Source organism: Chinchilla lanigera, unplaced genomic scaffold (genome assembly GCF_000276665.1).
Source record: "Chinchilla lanigera isolate Chin_1 unplaced genomic scaffold, ChiLan1.0 scaffold00003, whole genome shotgun sequence".
Lineage (NCBI taxonomy): Eukaryota > Metazoa > Chordata > Mammalia > Rodentia > Chinchillidae > Chinchilla > Chinchilla lanigera.
The window spans coordinates 14,773,399-14,791,443 of NW_004955404.1; the positions used below are offsets into that span (position 1 = coordinate 14,773,399).

The window sequence follows — 18,045 nt, forward strand, 5'->3', positions numbered from 1 at the left end:
TACAACTGTAAATAAACTATTTTTACCTTTACAGCTACCTTAAAATGGTGAGGTAGACACGTCAGCTACTTCTGTGACTTGTTCCCACCCACAAATGCTCCTAACACGAGGTCCATTTGCATCTGTGAGAGTTCGCATCACAAGATTCTGTAAATGAGGAGCTTATTGTATTAAGAATTGGAAGCGAGTCACTATCAGAATGGGCAGATGAGAAGCTGGGTGTGGTAGCAAGTGTCCATTATCCTGCCACCCTGGGAGGCTGAAGCAGAAGGCTCACAGATTCTATCTAGCCTAGCCCGGGCAACTTAGTGAGACCTATCTCAAAATAAATAAGGGCTTGGGGTGTAGCTCAGGCTGAAGCCCCTGGGTTCAGTCCCCAGTACTACCAAGAAAAAATGGGTAGGTGGTAGAGGCGCTGTGGCGTTTGGTATATGTTTGAGCTCTTACTTCTGTGTCTTTGCTCCTGGTGTTTTCCCTGTTCAGAATTTCCTCTCTGTTCTCTTTGCAGAGGAGAATTGGTCCTTATCCTGGGAGGCGTCTGATACTCTGATGCTTTTCTGCTCTCTGCTTTCTCATCAGAGTGAATGGCCATTTCCTTGCTGTTCCATAGAACTTCATTCTTGTTTCCTTCTGCTTCTGCCAACGCATCACTGTAGATTCCGGAGCCCTCCCTCCTACCTGAGCGCCCCTTGGGGATGGGTCCATTGCCCCTGACTCATTTTCATGGATCCCTCAGGGAACACTGCAGATGCTCCAAAGTACTTCTGGAGTTGGAATGACTTGTTAACTTCATAATTGCAGTGCTTTTCCACTGGTATTATGAGTGGATCCTCCCAATGCTGTCAGAGCGAAAGCTAAAGGAGCTGTAGGGAATCATTTGATCTTCGGACTTTGCCTTGCTGCTGCTGCTAAGGAAAGGTAGGCTACTGTCGCTGTGGCTCATCTTCCTCATCTCTCCTCCTAGGAGTAAAACTGCGGCCTTCACGGACGCCAGGATCAGGATCATGAATGAAGTTATAACTGGAATAAGGATAATCAAAATGTATGCCTGGGAAAAGTCATTTGCAGACCTTATTACCAGTTTGAGAAGGTGAGTTTTTGTGGACATCCTACTGTACTGTGTTTTTCTATTTTCACTGACGGTGTTTAGAAGTCTTAGTGTGTTTTCACAACAGGATGAACTTAGGGTCCATACCACCCCTGCCTGCAGTATTAGCATTAAGTGGAATGCACAGAATATCATTTTAACCCGGACTTCATTTGCCATTTTCTTAAAGCGAGAAAGATGTGCTCCTGAGTGGGAACCTTTGGGGGAAGTTCGGTGTTTCTGAACATTCCAGGTCTCCCATCAGCAGTGATCCAAGATGTAAATATCTGAGACTATGGCATTTAAAATAAAACTAATTTATATCCAAGTGGCTGGAGCTCGGCTGTGCCAGACTGAGCCGAATGATATGAATGGGTATTATTCATTCCAAGCAGCTATGGAAATATCATTCCTTTGTTTTGCTTTCTATTGTTACAATTTTGTTTTAGGTTTTGACTTAAATATTTGATGAGGTTCTTTTCACCTCCTGCAGATGAGCCTTGTAATTCTCCGGCGGCCCTGGCCACCTGCCACTTGCGTCCCATTGTAGGTGTGTCTCCCTGGGCTCCCAAGCCCTCTCCCCTTCAGTCCTCTCTGGCTCCCACCAGCCGTGCAGCCCTCGCTGGGCCCCCCATTCCCAGCCACCCGCCTCACCTCTGTCATCAGGGAGGTGCCCGTGCCAGGACTCAGGCTTACAGATGTCTGTTGGGTGAATTCGTTTGACTGCCTGTTTGAAGCCCCACAATGTTACACTGTGCCTTCCGCCCCCTGCGGGTGGTGGAGTGAAGTTCTGTGTGGTCTCTGTGTGGAGGCCGCCACGGGGCTTGTGCGAACCATGCTTCCCTGAGGTCACAGGCAGCTTAGCCTAGCGGATGCCTCCCGCCTTGCAAAGGCACCGTGCACAGGGTGTGATTTCGTAACTCTGATGTTGACGCTCCGTGAAAATCTGTGTTCTACTCCCTTTTCCAGGAAGGAAATTTCCAAGATTCTGAGAAGTTCCTACCTCAGAGGGATGAATTTGGCTTCGTTTTTTGTTGCCAATAAAATCATCCTGTTTGTGACCTTCACCAGCTATGTGCTTCTTGGCCACGTGATCACAGCCAGCCGTGTGTTTGTGGCGATGTCACTGTATGGGGCAGTGCGGTTGACTGTCACCCTCTTCTTCCCATCAGCCATTGAGAAAGTGTCAGAGGCAGTCATCAGCATTCGCAGAATCAAGGTTTGGTGGCAAATAATGTTTCATGCTGTAGTTTTTAAGTAAAATGTTTCTGTCTCTTACGTGGTGTCGCTGTGTCCCAGTTAGATGAAGGTTAACTCTTGTAGCTCCAGAACAGGCAGTCAGTCCAAACTGTCACACACATGTCCCTGTCTCAGGTAGACTGTACCAAAAATAGCACTAGCATTGTTCATCATTTATGGGCTTAGTTACTTTACTCGTTGCTGAGACAAAATACCTGACAGCCGCAGTCAAAGGAAGGTTTATTTTAGCTCAGGTTTATAGAGGTTTCAGTCCATAGTCACCTGGCTTCAAAGCAGGGCGGCATGGCAGAGGGGATTCACAGAAAACAAACAGTTCATGCATGAGAAAGCAGCAAGCAGCAGCAGAAGCAGAAGCAAGCCTGCCTTTCTCTTTTATCCCATCCAGGGTATCAGTCTTTTAGATGGTGCCACCAACATCCAGCGTGGGGCTTCTGTCTTCAGTAAATCCATTGAGCCATATCCAGAACTATGCTAATTCCAATCAGTCGACTAAGTACCACGCACTCTTAATCCTAGTGTCACACACTCTAGATCCAGGCAGCTCTGAAGAGCCCCACCTATGAGTGCATGAGGCTTTGGGGGGATATCTAGGTACAAGCTGTAACATGGGCACAATATAAATAGCAGCTACACAGACTCCTGATAGATAATGTTAAGAGTGAGGAAAATACCTAAGAACAAGAAAAATAAACAGATTTTCTAGGCTGATTGCAATGAGTAGGCAGCAACTGTGTCCAGCCCTGGGTGGAGAGGGCTTCCTCTTTGCCCTGCAAGGAAAGAAATTGCTAGAAGGTTGTTGGTCTTCAGGCAAGAGGAATGGCCTGGACCTCTTTCAGTTACCTCTGTTTAAATACGTGTTCTTTTCTCCATGGATGTTTTGCTAATTGCTTTCTGAGTCTGCCTTTTTTGAGACAGGTTCTCACTTTGTAGCTCAGGCTGGCCTCAAATTCATGGTGATCCTCCTGCCTCAGCCTCGCAAGTGCTGGGATTACAGACATGTGCCACCACAACCAGCTGAGTCTGTCTTTTAGGTCCCAGTTTTATCTTTTCCTGTCTTCTTTTTGTTTTTCTTACACATGAAGAACATTTCTGTAGCAGGCTTGTTCCTTGTCCACTGTCCCTGCACTGGCTTTCCTAAGTAGCTACTCCTAAATTGTTAGAGGCAAATAACTCACATAACCAAGATAAGGGCTGGCACCTGCTAGGTCGTTAACTATCTGTGTCTTAATGAATATGCCTAAAATGAGCATGAACTTGCATATGCTTTAAAAAAACTTTTTGTTTTGTTCTTGGTTCTCAGTAGTATTGGATGCCTGGTGAAGTTAGATGACCCTGAGTGTGACTTTTTTGTGGGGGAAGGGAGGCTTGCTTAAAAGCTGAGTTTTTTTTTATGATGAGGTTCCTAGTTTATAAGAAAAATATTACCCAAAGGTAGAGCAGTCACCCAGAGTCAGTTCTGGTTCTTTGAGTTTATCATTCTTCCTGACAAAAGGTACCCATTCAGTTCAGTAAAATTTCTCTTATGTAGCTTTTGCATCTTTAAGCACGTAGCGACATATGTGGACCATTGCTTTGTTCTGTGTGTGCACTGTAGCTTGCTCAGGCAGGGGCTTCACATGTGTATGCTGTAAATCTGCTGCGGCTGCTGTTCACTTTGTTTGCTAATATGTGGGCAGCATAGACCAGGTGCTCCTGCAAGCTTTTGCGTATTATCTTATCCTGACAAGAGTGACAGGAGATAAACACTTCGTGTCCCTGCTGTACAGAGAAGGAAACTGCTTCCTTTAATAGTGTAAGGCGTTAAAAAAAATAGTGTAAGGCGTGCTCTGTTCTCTGTTCTTACCTAGCTTGTACTTGATAGAGTGAGGGTTCTGCCAGATACTTCGTTTCTTGATCATTGCTGTGTTGCCTGTACTGTTGGCTCAGCCCTTCTGAGATGCAGAATATTCCCCAGAGTGTGGTTTTAGTTATCTAGTCTTATTCCTGAAAACCTCCAAAGGTTCTCTTTTCACTGCAGACTCAGATTTCTAACTCAGGGTTTAAGGCTTAGTTGTCTGTACCGTGTGTTTCCCAGAATACCACACTGCCATCTGTGACAATCCCATTTTTAGGCCTTTCACCCCAGAAAGGACAGGGGTGCTGTCTTTTCTGTCTTTGATTTCAGCAGAGGCAGCTGAGCCCTCTGGTTGGCTCCCCTAACCCTCTTAGTACTTCCGTTCCTGCTTTTCGAGGCCAGTGTGAGCATTACTGGACACATTACAGGCAACAGACAAATACTGGATTTCCCAGCATGATGGTCATAGGGTATGTTAGCCACCTTTCTGTCATTGTGACAAAATGTCTGAGAGAACTGGTTTCAAAGGAGGAAAGATTTATTTTGGTTCACAGTTTGAGAGGTTCAGTCAGTGGTTGCTTGGCCCTTTTGCTTTGGGCCTGTGGCAGTATGGTACATCACGGTGGGAATGTGTGGTGGAAGAGACATAACATGCCACAGGGGCCTGGAAGCAAAAAGGGAGAGAGGAGGAAGCTGTATCCCAACCTTACCTTCCAGGCCACACCCCCAGTGACATCACTTCCTCCCACTAGGTCCCACCTCTTAAGGCTTCTACCTATAGCACGATGGGATTTGGAGGGACAATCATCCAAACCATAGCAGAAGGAAAGACTGGGGCCCAGCGGAGGATCTCTGCCATTTGTCCAGGTGCTACAAGACAGAGAAATACCTCTTGAACAAGCAGATTGAAGTTGGACATTCCTGAAACGTCCAGCCTTGTAGGGGTGGTGTCTTAAACCCAGGAGGCTGGATCCTGTCCAGAGCATGGCTGTGTCCAGTCTTAGTATCTCTCTGTGCCTCAGACCTGCCTGGTCTTGGGGGACCTGCTCTGCAGGGAGGGGCTGTGCCTGGTGCACCCTGGCATTACTGTGGTTTCTGCCAGCCAGGCTCTCAGGCTGTGTTGACAGCTGGGCTTTTCTTGGGTTCTGTAGATAAATGCAATCGTGGTTAGTTAATAACCTCAGTCTGACTGTGTGCTGGCCATCAGGAGATGAGAGAAGATTGACAGTGTGGAGCTTTCTGCAAATGGGTACTCATTAGTGAGCTGTGCTGTGGAACAAGTCCTTTATGGCTACTCACTCCCTTATGTCTTACAACTACCCTATCATTCCCATTTTACAGATGAAGAAACTGAGGCACAGAGTGGTTAAATGATACTTCCAAGTTTTCATAGTAGTAAAGACTGAGGGTTTCGGCCTGGGCAGTTTGTCTGCCTTGGGAGTGCACATTGTCAGGCTAGAAGCCCCGGCAGAGTTGATGTGGCAGCTGGAGTCTGAGGACAGTCTTGAGGTGGAGTCCCCTCTTCCTTGGAGGGCAGTCTTTCTCTTTCCCCTTGAAGACCATCAACTGATTGGGTGAGGCCCACTTACACCATGTAGGGCTTTACCCAAAGTCTGATGACTTCAGTGCTGAAACATACTTGTCTGACCAGATTCTGGGCACTGTGAAGTTAGCCGACACACGCCCTTTAATCTGATCTCTTCTTGGGGGCTCCCAGTGAGTGGCTTTGTCCTTATTTACCTTAGTGGCTTAAAGCCATCTGTGTATAGATTTCTTCCCTCCTTTAAGGTTTAGATTTCTGCAGGCCAGGTCCTGTGCCACATTCTTCTTTGAGTTCAGTGCAAAAGGAAACGCGTGGCTTCAACCCATTGCACCTTCCCGTCTTCATCTTACGTGGGTTATGTTAGAGGAGAGAGATGACTTTCGTTCTCCGCTGCCTCACGTTATGTGACACAGTGGCAGGAAAGGCGCCCTGAAGAAGATTTTCAGGGAATTATGGTCAGAATACTTGGGCAGGCACAAACTTTAGGATTTCTCCTTTCCCACCAAAGTGCAGCTGAACTGAGGCTTAAAATTCCTTTCCACGTAGCTGGGTGCAGTGAGATAAACATGATGACTTGCTGGAAACTGTGTTTTCTTGTGGGTAGCTTTGTCAGGGTGCTCTGTAGCCTGAGAAAGGAAGCATCTTTGGTTTGGGCAGGAAACCTTGGTCCTCTTGTGTCCATAGCTGGGGCGAGGGGTCTGTTCAGCAGTGGGTATTTTCAGTAAAGGTGGGACAAATGGCAGAAAATTAGAATGGTGAAAGAGCCGGGAGTGGTGTGCACCCCTGTAATCCCAGCACTCACGGGGAGGATCACCGCAAGTTTGAGGCCAGCCTGGGCTACATAGTGAGTTCAGGCCAGCCTGAACTACATAGCAAGGCCCTGTCTCAAAAAATCAGAAAAGAAAAGAAAAGAATGGCGGAAGAATATGATGTTGGTGTGGCAGGTGGATTCATGGAGGAGGTCTTGAAGGCACTGTGGGAATTTTTTTCTTCTTTTGGATCCTAGACTCTTTTTTTTTTTTAAACAGGCCTGTGCTACCACGCCCGGCTAGACTTTTGTTTTTCAACCTAGGTGGTTTCTATAGCCCATTTAAAATTTTTGCTTCCTCGTTCATCAGAGTCACCAGGGGTTGCTTATTAAAGCTCAGCTTTTATACCTCCGAGTTTGTGATTCACTGGTTGTTGGCTGCGGCCAGGGTGTTCATGTCTTTAGTCCGTGTCCTTGTGTACCCGGTACTATGCCACATTTGGGAAAGCTTGCCCTAGTTGTGTGTGTGTGTGTGTCTCTGTGTGTGTGTGTGTTGGGGAGGAGGAAGCACACAGGTCAAACTGTACGTAGCAAATGTAAGCAATATGAGCATCACCTAACAACAGTTGCTAGGAAAAGCACAACACTTGCCTGGACTTCTTTGAGGAAAAATTTGGAATGCATTCAATTATTCTGTATAGTAGTGGCAAACGTAGCTCAAGCCTGGCCCCATGATAGACGCTTCTGTACAGTGTTTAGCAAATGCATAGAAGTCTTTACTGCTTGCAATTTTTGTATCATTGTATGTATGTGTGTGTGTGTGTGTGTGTGTGTGTGTGTGTGTGTAGGGGTAAATAACCAGTTAAACTCACTGTTTGGCATGCACTTGTGCTGTTCTTGGGAGGCCAAGTCCAAGTGCCGTGAAGCGCCCTGGTAGGATGCTGGTGCTGTGGGGAGTTTGCCTCTTTCAGAAGTGGGTAGTGATGGAGGGTTTTGCAGAGGCAGGTGGACTGGGCAGGTAGGAGGCTGGTGCTTTGCACTTTCGTGAATCTATGTGGCAAAAGCATTTAGTACATGAGAGGCGCATGTGTTTGAGGAATCAGAAATATCTGAGGCTGCAGAGCAGAGGCCGGCAGAGGCCTGAGCAGGGAACCGGCAGGGACCTACAGACAAGAGGAAGGACCTGAGCTTTTCCTAAGCTCACCCTGGCTGCAGCATGGGGAGCAGGCGTGCGTGGGGGTGAGGAGCGGGCGCCAGAGCAGGGGCGGGGAGATGCGTCCGGAGGCCGATGGGTGAGTGCTCCAGGATGATGTGGTTTGGGTCAGGGCTAAGTGGAGACAGGGTGCATTCGAGAGCTGCTCTGGAGCAGGCCTTGGGTGGGCTTTGTGGCAGGCGAGTGGAGAGGTTACTTGGGGGACTCAAGGGCTGCTTTGGTGGTTTGGGCTGCACATCTCCTGGATCACGGGTCTGTGGAGTGCTGGGAGACCAGACGTGGGGATGACTATGGTTTTGAAGTCTGAGATGCTTCTGGAGTTTCTGGGTACTGGCTGTGAGACACCTGCCTGGGCAGTCTGCCGGATTCAGCCTCCTTTCCTGCTCCCAAGCTGAGACATCAGGCAGTGATGCAGTGAGCTGGCCTGCTGCTCCCTGCCTTCCTCTCACTTAGGTGTGTGAGTGAGAAGTTTGAAGGCGCGGACGCTGAGCAGGTGCACAGAACTAGGTGAGGTTTGAGCAGAGATAGACTGGAGCCCTGGTTGTCACGGAGTCTGGAAAACAGGATGTTCCAGATTTCTTGCTGCAACATAATCCTTTGTAGCCCAGGACTCAGTAAATTGGACCATTGTGCACGATTTTTAGCAGATCATTTTGGGGTCCCTAAGGAAAGAATCCAGCACATCTTTCCACCCTTGAGATGGAACTTAAGATTTTTACCCATAGTCCAACCTAGCTGTGGGCTTTATAGTGTAGTGGCTCCCTTTTCACATCTTCCCTTCCCTGCCCTGCCCTGCCCTGCCCTGCCCTGCCCTGCCCTGCCCTGCCCTGCCCTCCCCTGCCCTGCCCTGCCCTGCCCTCCCTTCCTTTGTGCTGGGGATTGAACCCAGAGCCTTATGCATGCCAGGCAAGTGCTCTACCACTGAGCTGTGCTTCTAGCCCTACACATTCTTTTTAATTCCCTCTTTTCCATAAATGGAAAATAAGCCCAAGGAGTTTCTTCTGTTTTTTCTTAGTAAGAACAGGACTGATGGCCTTGGCCTTGGGCAAGTCCAATAGGATTATAAGAGATCTTATCTGAACATCAGGGCTCTGCAAGTCTCTGGTGACGTCGGGGTGCAGCTGAGTGTCTCTGAGCTCACACTGCTCGCAAAGCTCCCTGAGTTTCTGCCTGCCAGCCACTCGGAGGTCAGACTTTTTGGCTGAGTTCTGACGTCTGGTGCCTCTCTGCAGGACTGTCGTGGGAAGCACACTTCACTGCTGTCATAGCAGTTTAATTTCAACTCTTTCATCAGCCCAAGTCCTGGAGCACCCTGGGCCTTCGGAAGCTGTTTGCGTGTTGAATGGAGCTTCATTGAGCCACTGGGAAATTATAGCCTCTTTCTCCCTCAGACCTAATGTTTATGGGCAAACGCTGAGGACATTTCCTTCCTCGCCTTGTGCATAGCTCTTCCTTTGCCTTTTTTTTTTTTCTTTTAATTTTTTCTTTCAAAGAAAATAGTACAAAAAAACCCAACACCAAATATAAACAAAACAAAACCAGGACATTAAAAATGATATGGGATTTCAAACCAAATGATAGGGATTAACAGTGGTTGTTATATTACGTATTGTTATCTTCAGTGAAGTTGCTCAGATTACCAAATGTAAGGAAGAAAGTTTTTATTCTAACAGGCGCACACTGAAAGCTGAGTTTTGTGTCTTGGTAATATGTGTAAGCTGAGATGACGATTTTATTCTGTCTGGACAGGATTTATAACATACACAACCTTTGTTATCTTTCACTGTGTAAGCTCTAGTGATTTAGTTGATGGCTTGAATAATTAAAGCCAAACATGGGGTCTGTGTATTCGGGTAGCACCTGTCTGTGTGAGGCATGGTCTGTAAGTGCGTGAATGAGGCTTCTCGACCCTCTGCATAACTTAATTGGAAGGGCAACCCTGAGCAGCTTCCCAGCAAGAGCAGGGCTGAGATGGACCCTGCGTGCTGAGGTGGGAACTATACTCAGGCTGTAAAAGCAGAGGCTGCTCTGGGAGCACGGGTGGAGGTAGTGGGGGTGCGTGTGAAGGATTCTGAGTAGTGTTCATTATGAGGTATTTCAAGAAGAACCTTAGGGGTGCTGCTTGGAGTTGTTTGGTAGTATTGGGAGTGCCAGACAAGGGTATAGAGAGACCAGTGACGACACTGTACTAGCATTGAAACGATTGATGACCAAGTGGATTCTTTCAATAGGGATGGAGACTTGGGGAGAGATGGGAATCGTGGCAGAATAAGCAGGGATTGGCACCTGCGCAGCTAGGGGAGAGGTCTGCAGAGAGAAGTCAGAGGCGCGTTTCAGCCCGGAGGGGAGCGTTTGTCCTTCTGCCTCTGTGCTGGACAGGGCTTTTGCAGGTAGAAATGGCAGTGTTCCATTTTAAGGAATAAGGCTGGTAGCCAGTTAAGTGGGGGAGTGAGTGAACAGACCGTGTCTCGTGTTCCTGGGAGCGTTGAGAAGATGCACGGCAGGTGTATTTTCCTCCAAAAGGACATTCTCATTTGCAGTGCTTTCCACTTGGTCTTTTGAAGTAGACGGTTACAGTTACACTAGTAAGTGATCGACAAGAATTTTGAGGACTTCCAAGAGTAGTTTTTAGAGTAGTAGATGAATGTAAGTGTTGCTTCCTCTTTCAGACATGTTCGCATGCTTATTCCAGGTCCGCCCTTGCTGGGTGGGTTAGATCTGCCTGTGGGTTGTAGAATACCTGGCTTAGAGGCAGCTTCACATATAACTTGTATTTCTGTCCTGGGAAAGCCCCTGTAGGGTCCAGGTAAGATTGCTAGGGCCACTGCAGTGAAGAACCACAGACCGTATGACTTAAAGCAACAGAAATTTATCCCCTCACAGTTCTAGAGGCTGGGAGTGTGAACCCTAAGTGTCAGCAGGGCCACACACCTTTTGAAGCCTGCAGGGGCGAATCTTCCTCCCCTCATCCAGCTTGCAGTGGCTGCCAGCTGTCGTGGCTTCCTTATTCCAGTCTTTGTCCCACGGTCACACGGCTTGTTTCTGCCTGTATGTCCCTCTCTTCTTACAAGGAGGCCAGCTGTGTTGGATTTAGAGGCCCTGTCCTCCAGTTTGAGCTCATATTAAAAAGAGCCGGTTTCAAAATAAAGATGCATTTCAAGGTCCTGGGGTAAGGACTTGAGCATATCTTTCTTTTGGGGGTGGGGGGCGGCGCTTGGTCTGTTTGTGACCTCATAACAAAACATCACAGACTGGGTATTTACAAAGAACAGAATTTTATTTTTCACAGTTCCAGTGGCTGGGAAGTCCATGGCTAAGGGCTAGTAGGCTGGATGGGCTAATGAGGGCTGATCTCTGCTCTCAAGTTAAGGTCTTGCTCCTGTACTCCTTGGAGGGGAGGGACGTGTGCCCTCATGTGGTGGGAGGCAGAACAAGAGCAGTGATCCCATTCACTGTGGGGGAACCCTTATTGTGGTGGAATCACCTCTTAAAAACCCCATGTCTTTAAAAAAAATTTTTGCAGTACCAGTCTGGTGCCCAGGGTCTCCCACATGCCACACAAGTGCCCTATCACTGAGCTGCGTGCACACCTCAAGGTGCACCTCTTACTATGACTACATTGGCCACTAAGTTTCTACACCCGAGTTTTGGAAGGGGTGCATTCACACCATAGCTAGGGACAAGGGTGTGTGTTCACAGTTCACCCCTTCGGTGTTTTAGGCTGTGCAGTCCTAGGGGCTCTTACTACTCACGGTTCATCGCCTTGACCAAGATGGCAGCTTCCAAGGCCCAGACAGTCGGTTGGAGTACTGTCACTTCCCATGGGCTTCATCTTGGCTCCACTAGCTAGCTGCCAGGAGGCCAGGAAAAGTGGTCCTCATTCCAGACTGTCCTCTGCCAGCCAAAGTTTGAGGTTTTGTTACCGTAGGAGACTGAGGAGATTTTGAGGACAGCCAGCAGTTTCTGCTACACATTCAAACTCTGGGGTGTAAAGGATGGTGGGTTACTTAATTTCTGTTTTTTTCTAATTGAATTATATCTAGCATTTTTGAGCAGCAAGAGAGCGTTTTTCCTATTATCACTATGACAGATTGTAATGATTAGCAAGACTTCATTTTATGTTAAGTTGCATCAAATGGCTGCTAACTAGTGTAGAAAATAACAGGTAGTGGAAGATATGATCATTGTGCTGTCAAGGAGCTCGTGACTAAGGAGAAAGAACAAGTGCTTGTGAAAAGATGCTTAGAAGGTATTTTTTAAGAGATTGAAACTTAGGGGCTGGGGATATAGCTCAGTAGCACAAGCACCTCCCTGGCAAGCCAAAGGCCCTGGGTTCGATTCCTGGTACCAAAGAAAAAAAAAAAAGGTTGAAACTTAATCAAATAAGAGCATGTTTCTTTGAATGATGATTTATCGATAGCAACAACTTGTGATAGGTGGATTTGATACTCAGCAAGTGAGGAGAACCGAATGAACCTGAGTGCCCAGCCAGAGGACTGGGCAGACGGAGGTTAGGGCCCTGGCTGACCTTCCACCTCTACCATTGGCCTTGTGCTCCCTCCTGACTGCTGGTCCAGGTCGAATCCTGCAGGCCAAGGAACGGCCTTCATCTTCTTGCTTCTGGCCTCTGGCACGATGTTTGGTACATAGGAGGATTTAGTAAATGTTTATTGCATCACTTTCTGGTGTCTCCTCCATTCACTGTTACACGAAAGCAAAACAGTAAAAGTGTACAGGCTCTATGTGTGTTCAACTTGGGGCCGTATTTTCCCTCTACGGAAGAATCAGTGTACTTGTTGAGAAAGTTGCAGATAGTTCCCTCACGGCTGTGAACTTTCCGTCTTTCTATAGAACTCTGTTGGTGTATCGCATGTTCTGATGTAAGTCAACCCTCACTGCCTGCCTTTCTTTTGTGTGGTGGGGATCGAGCCCACGTTAGACAGTGCTCTGCCACTGCGCTAACACCGCAGCCCAGAGACAACGCTTTCAGTACTGCAGGTGAAGTGATCTGTAGGCTGTACAGGGCCTTACACCGCAAATTTCACAGAAGCAGTGATTTTCGTTTTGCTTTTGTTTCTGTATTTTAAACAGTTGGGTTTTCCTTTTTCTTTAGAACTTCCTGTTACTTGAAGAGATATCACAGCACAGCCTTCAGGAGCCAACAGATGGCAAAACGATAGTGGACGTGCAAGATTTCACTGCTTTCTGGGATAAGGTAACAACTCCTCCGTTATTCAGTCATGGCTTCCAAAAGACAGTGGATGACAGTGATTATTCTTAATAGAGAATATCGAGATTTTACACATCATATAAAATGGGACTTGCTCATTTACTCAAAGTATGTTCTAAAAATTCTCAAACTCAAGAGTAAGGTTTGCAAAGTATAAATCAGCCTAAAGTATTTCACAAGTTGTTCTTCATCTCCTTTTCAAAATACTGTTTGCTGCGGGGGCCGAGTCGCCCTTATCCCGCGCCTCTGGAGGGTGCCAGCCTGGGGCAGGGAGCAAGCGACAGGCCAGTGTAAGCTTCCTGGTTTCTTAACTAACGGGTTTCGTCATGCACCGAACAGACAGGTAAAACAGGCACGGCCGCAGGGTTTTTCCCACTCGTGGTTTGCTTAAGACAGCTGATCTACTTGGAAGAACAACAGGGCCGCTGAGCGCTCAGACCGACAGACTCTGTGCACTCCGCTTTCTCCGCCGCCCAAGGGCTTCTGCGCCTGAGCTTGCGGCCCCTGTGTGGAACTCCCTCGCTCCACCCGGGTTAGTCTTGGAAACAAAATGCACAGCATAGGAGAGGGAATTTCATGCTGAGAATTTGTTACCCAGGAGATAAAACAGCAAAAGAGGAGGGAGTGGTGAGCGAGACCCCCAGAAATTGGCAATGGCAAGAAGCCAGTGGTTCCCACGCCTAGGGCGGCCAGAGCCTCTCTCTGTCTGGGTACCTGCTCCCAGCAGGGATTGAGAGCAGGAGCAGGGGCTGTTTCGGGAGCCGGGGTTACAGAGGCTGCGTGAGCAGACTGGAGGTGCCGGTGGGGCCCGCCTCTCCCGCTCCCGCCACCCAGGCTCAGACCCAGGCTCTTTCCTCACCGGCCTGGTGCACTTGAAGGGCTCGTTGGAAGCACCACTAAAACTCCACCACAAAAACGCACTGGAAGTGAACGCGGCGGGATTAAAGCCCTGAGGTGGACAACCCGTGCTCCGTGGGGACCCGTTGCCCAGGTCCTTTTATACCAAGCTCTGCAACCTTCAAAACGGGCAGTTCTGTTCTTCTTTCAAGAACTTAGTAACACATTCTCTGGCTTTCTGCAGCTGGGTTGCAGCGCAGAGCCCTCTCTTTCCCTGGCTTGTCAGTGGGGTGACTGTGTCCCATCCAGGGACCCTCAGGATCCTGGTGGTCTACACCCACAAAATAAAGGTGGAATATATTTGCAAAGTCTAATTTCAATCTCTTATAATGTTAATGTGTAGTTTGCTGTTAAACCTAGTCATGTACATAAGTAAATGTGAACATACTAGAAGAAAAGCAGGTTTCACAGAAGCAGGTCATGCAGAGTCATGGGTGAGTCCTGAGGGGCAGGGTGCCGATGTGGGGTGTGTGGAGAGAAGCTGAGGTAGGGTGAAGGGCATGCCGATGGAGGTAGGAGTGACATGGGCTTTGTCAGGGGCGGCCACACTGGAGAGCCAGCCAGGTATGGGGGGAGGTCTTCTCATCGGCCCAGCCTTCTTTATGAACTCAGTCCAAGCTTTACAACTTATGGTCCTGTGAGACCTCTCCATCTCCACAGGGGCGGGGATTGCTCTCAGCACTGGTGGCTGGTGCCTTACACGGACCTCTCACAGCTCAGGGTGCGGCTTCTCCAAGCCTGCATCCATCAGTGAGAACCAGCTCAGGTTACCTGGTGCAAAGGGCTGAGCCCCTGTGCCACTGAATGCTGCCCCCTTCTGGTTACAGCGGAGCAGTCCTCCCTCCTGAGCCTCCTGCCTGGGGCCAGAACCTCTCTGCCCTGAGCAGAAGCTGCGGGGTGGCTGTGGATGGCAGGCAGGTTTTGTACAGCTGTCCTCTGTGATCCAGGACATGCTCCCCTTCGGGGATACCGCATTTTTAAAGAATTCTTTTTCTACATATCAGCAGCAGGATGAATTGGCTTTGATTCATGCTGGTTCCTTTTTTCCTCTGATATGGAAGAACACATCCCAAAGTGTGTTGTGCAGAATTCCAGCCTTTTACGAGGGTGCCTTACAAATGTTTTGGGGTTCAGAAGACTTGTTAGGTCCTCAACTGTGGGTAACAACTGGAAAGCTTCTCAGATCCGCTGTGGGACGTACAGACGGGCTTGTAACTATGGGAAGAGAGCCCCTTCAGAGTAATCTCCAAATAGCAGCTTTGTAAACTTCACTGTCAGTAGTTATCCTCAGTTCTTTTCTACCGGAAATGTGGATTTGGGGTATGTGATTACTACGATTGAGGTTCGGTACTGTCAGTTTAAAACCACTCTGTTGGTCAGCTTTGCCAGTGCCAGGACAGAACACCTGATGGCCCCAGTTTAGAGGAGGAGAGATTCGCCCTGACTCACAGTTCCTGAGGTTCCAGGACGTGGTCATTGGCTCCATGGCCGCAGCTTCATGATAGAAGACCGTAGCAGAAGAAAGCTGCTCCACTCATGGCATCTGGAAAAGCAAAAGGCAGAGGAAGAGCCAGAGAGAGAAGGGCCAGGGACCAGACACGGTCCCCAGGCTCACACCCTATGACCCACTTTCCCGAGTAGGCCCTGCCTCTGAGGAACCCACTCAGCTATAACCTCATCAGTAGATTAACCGTTGATAAAGTTAGTGCCCCACCATCCCGTCACCTCTTCAGGAGCCTGAATCCAGTCAGGGCGATCGTCAAGATTGACCGGCACAAACACTCCTTTTGCTTATGCTGCCTGAATTTTGTTTAAAAGATAGGTAATTTGAAGGACTTACGATTGAATGGGAAAAGAAAACCTCATTTTAGTTTATCATGCTCTGCTAAATTCCTTCCCTCTTCCCCTAACACTTATAACTTCTCAGTTGATTGTGTGATAGTTAGAAATTCTTTGTAGAAGAAGTAAATTTCTTTTTTTTTTTTTTGAGACAGGGTCTCGCTGTGTAGTTCAGGCTGGCCTTGAGCTCACTTTGAGCTCAAGGCTGGCCTCGAACTTGCAACGTTCCTCCTGCCTGAGCCTCCCGAGTGCTGGGATTACAGGCGTGTGCCACCACGCCTCACTAGAAGAAGAAAATTTGATTTGGGCTCTTAAAGAATACATTGAGCTGAAAAACTATAAAACAACATTTTTGTGACATGAGCAATTATTGAGAATTTCTTTGAAATTTAGTACAGGTTCTATATCCTTTATGTGAAATGCTTGGGACCAGAAGTGCTTCCTATTTTGAATATTTTCAGATTCTGAAATACTTGCGTGTGTATATTGTGACATTTTGAGGGTGGAACCCAGGCCTAAATATAAAAGTTATTTGCATTTCATATATACCTGGCACATATAACCTGAAGGAATTTTATACAGTGAAGGTAGATGTGGAATTGTGTAGTTGCCACATCAAAAAGTTTTATTTTGATTTTTTTGTCTTTTTGAGTCAGCGTCTCACTATGCAGTTCAGGCTGGCCTTGAACTCACTTTTTAGCCCAGGCTGGCCTCCAGCTTGCAACAATCCTCCTGCCTCAGCCTCCTGAGTGCTGGGATTACAGGAATGTGCCACCACGTCCGGCAATGTCAAAAAGTTTTAGATTTAAGATTTTCTGATTAAGGAAAATATCTTAAATATATTATACTATTTCAATAGGGTTATATAAAAATGTATATTTCAATGGGGTTACATATAAACATATGTTTTAACAGAGTTAAATATAAATTATATTTCATCAGGGTTATATATAAATATATATTTCAATAAGGTTGTATATAAATGTATATTTCAATAGTTATATATATATTTCAATATGGTTATATTTATATATAAAACCCTATTTAATATCTTGTGGCTGTTAATGAAACAGATTAACCCTAACCCTAACCCCTAGTCCCATATGTCATACATGTGACATATAGGATGTTATATACAACCTACATATGACATATAATATGTTATATAGAACCTATATATTATGTATTTATACACACACATACACACATAGTCTTAAATCTTTTTATCTTATAATTTAGAGATTTTCAGGAATGTGCTTTATGGTAGTATTAAGAGTTCTTTGTCCCTAGCCCCCTTGTGTTGGGCTGTGTGTTGTAGTGTGTGCCTCCCTGGCATTTGTAGAGGTCTTGAACTGACCATGTTTAACCAGGACAGCAAATGCACATCACAAACGTTAAATAGACTTTGTTACTTTGATCTGCAATCTGATAGTGTACTTAATTTTTTTATTTCTCATGTTTATTATTAAATTAGAGCTCTTATTACAGCATTGACCATCATTTGTAGTTTGTTTGCTAAGAGTGACTTCATAATATAAAGTGCCTGCCCACTTGCTGAGCTTTAATGAGATTCATTCTTTGTCAATTGAAAATGGAATGATTAATGACGATTTCAAATTGTTCATTAGCAAGGGGCTGGGCATGCCCTGGAGTTATGCTGCCATCTTGTGGATATTAATGAAATAGGTGAAGACCGAGGTTCGCAGTGAAAATTTATAAATGATTTACTTTGCAAACTGGATATTCTGTTAAGAATATTGTAATACTGAGTCAGGGTGAGCCAGGAAGCTTTTCTGTGAAAAAGACTGCCTTATGCTTTCTTCTGCTTAGCGTCTCTGAGTATCTTGAACCGTGAAAATCTGGTACAAGGAAGTGGGCTTTCCTTAAATACTAAAGTTAGAACTGCTTTAGATCCCCCAAGAAAATATAATTGAATGAAAAGGATAGCAGGACACAGTATCTTAAAACAGAAAAAGGAGAGATGCAGGCTGTTTTCAGGTATCAGTCACTATTGTTTTCATTTCTGTACTTTTGGAAGTGACTTGTGTTACTTTAGTAAAGTGGACACATTTTTGTAACCTTTAATTTGTAGACGTTGGAAACCCCGACCCTCCGAGGCCTTTCCTTCACTGCCAGACCTGGAGAACTGCTAGCTGTCATAGGCCCTGTGGGAGCCGGCAAGGTAAGTGTATGAAGCCTTTGGCAGCTTCACACAACACGACATCACATGTTAAATTCTTGGAGTTGAGCCGAAGCTATGCGAATCAAGCATATCTGGAAGGGCATTTCTAAGTGTGTTCTACCGCTCATTAGGTTTGCAAGAAGATTGCATGAGCAAAGGAATCTGGGTGCTGGGCCCGGGATGTAGCTCAGCGGCATAAGGGCTTGCCTGGC

At 46.8% G+C, this 18,045-nt stretch overlaps 1 protein-coding gene across 2 annotated transcripts in view; it reads left to right on the top strand.

The window, feature by feature from the left end:
* Nucleotides 1–18,045, top strand: part of Abcc4 (ATP-binding cassette, sub-family C (CFTR/MRP), member 4) — a gene marked incomplete at its 5' end in the record, with an annotated part of 227,137 nt that overhangs the window by 72,591 nt on the left and 136,501 nt on the right. For both annotated transcript variants that reach the window (XM_005374108.2, XM_005374109.2), the window contains 4 exon segments: nucleotides 965–1,090; nucleotides 2,057–2,306; nucleotides 12,799–12,900; nucleotides 17,744–17,833. In XM_005374108.2, the coding sequence (XP_005374165.1) occupies nucleotides 965–1,090; nucleotides 2,057–2,306; nucleotides 12,799–12,900; nucleotides 17,744–17,833 (568 nt within the window).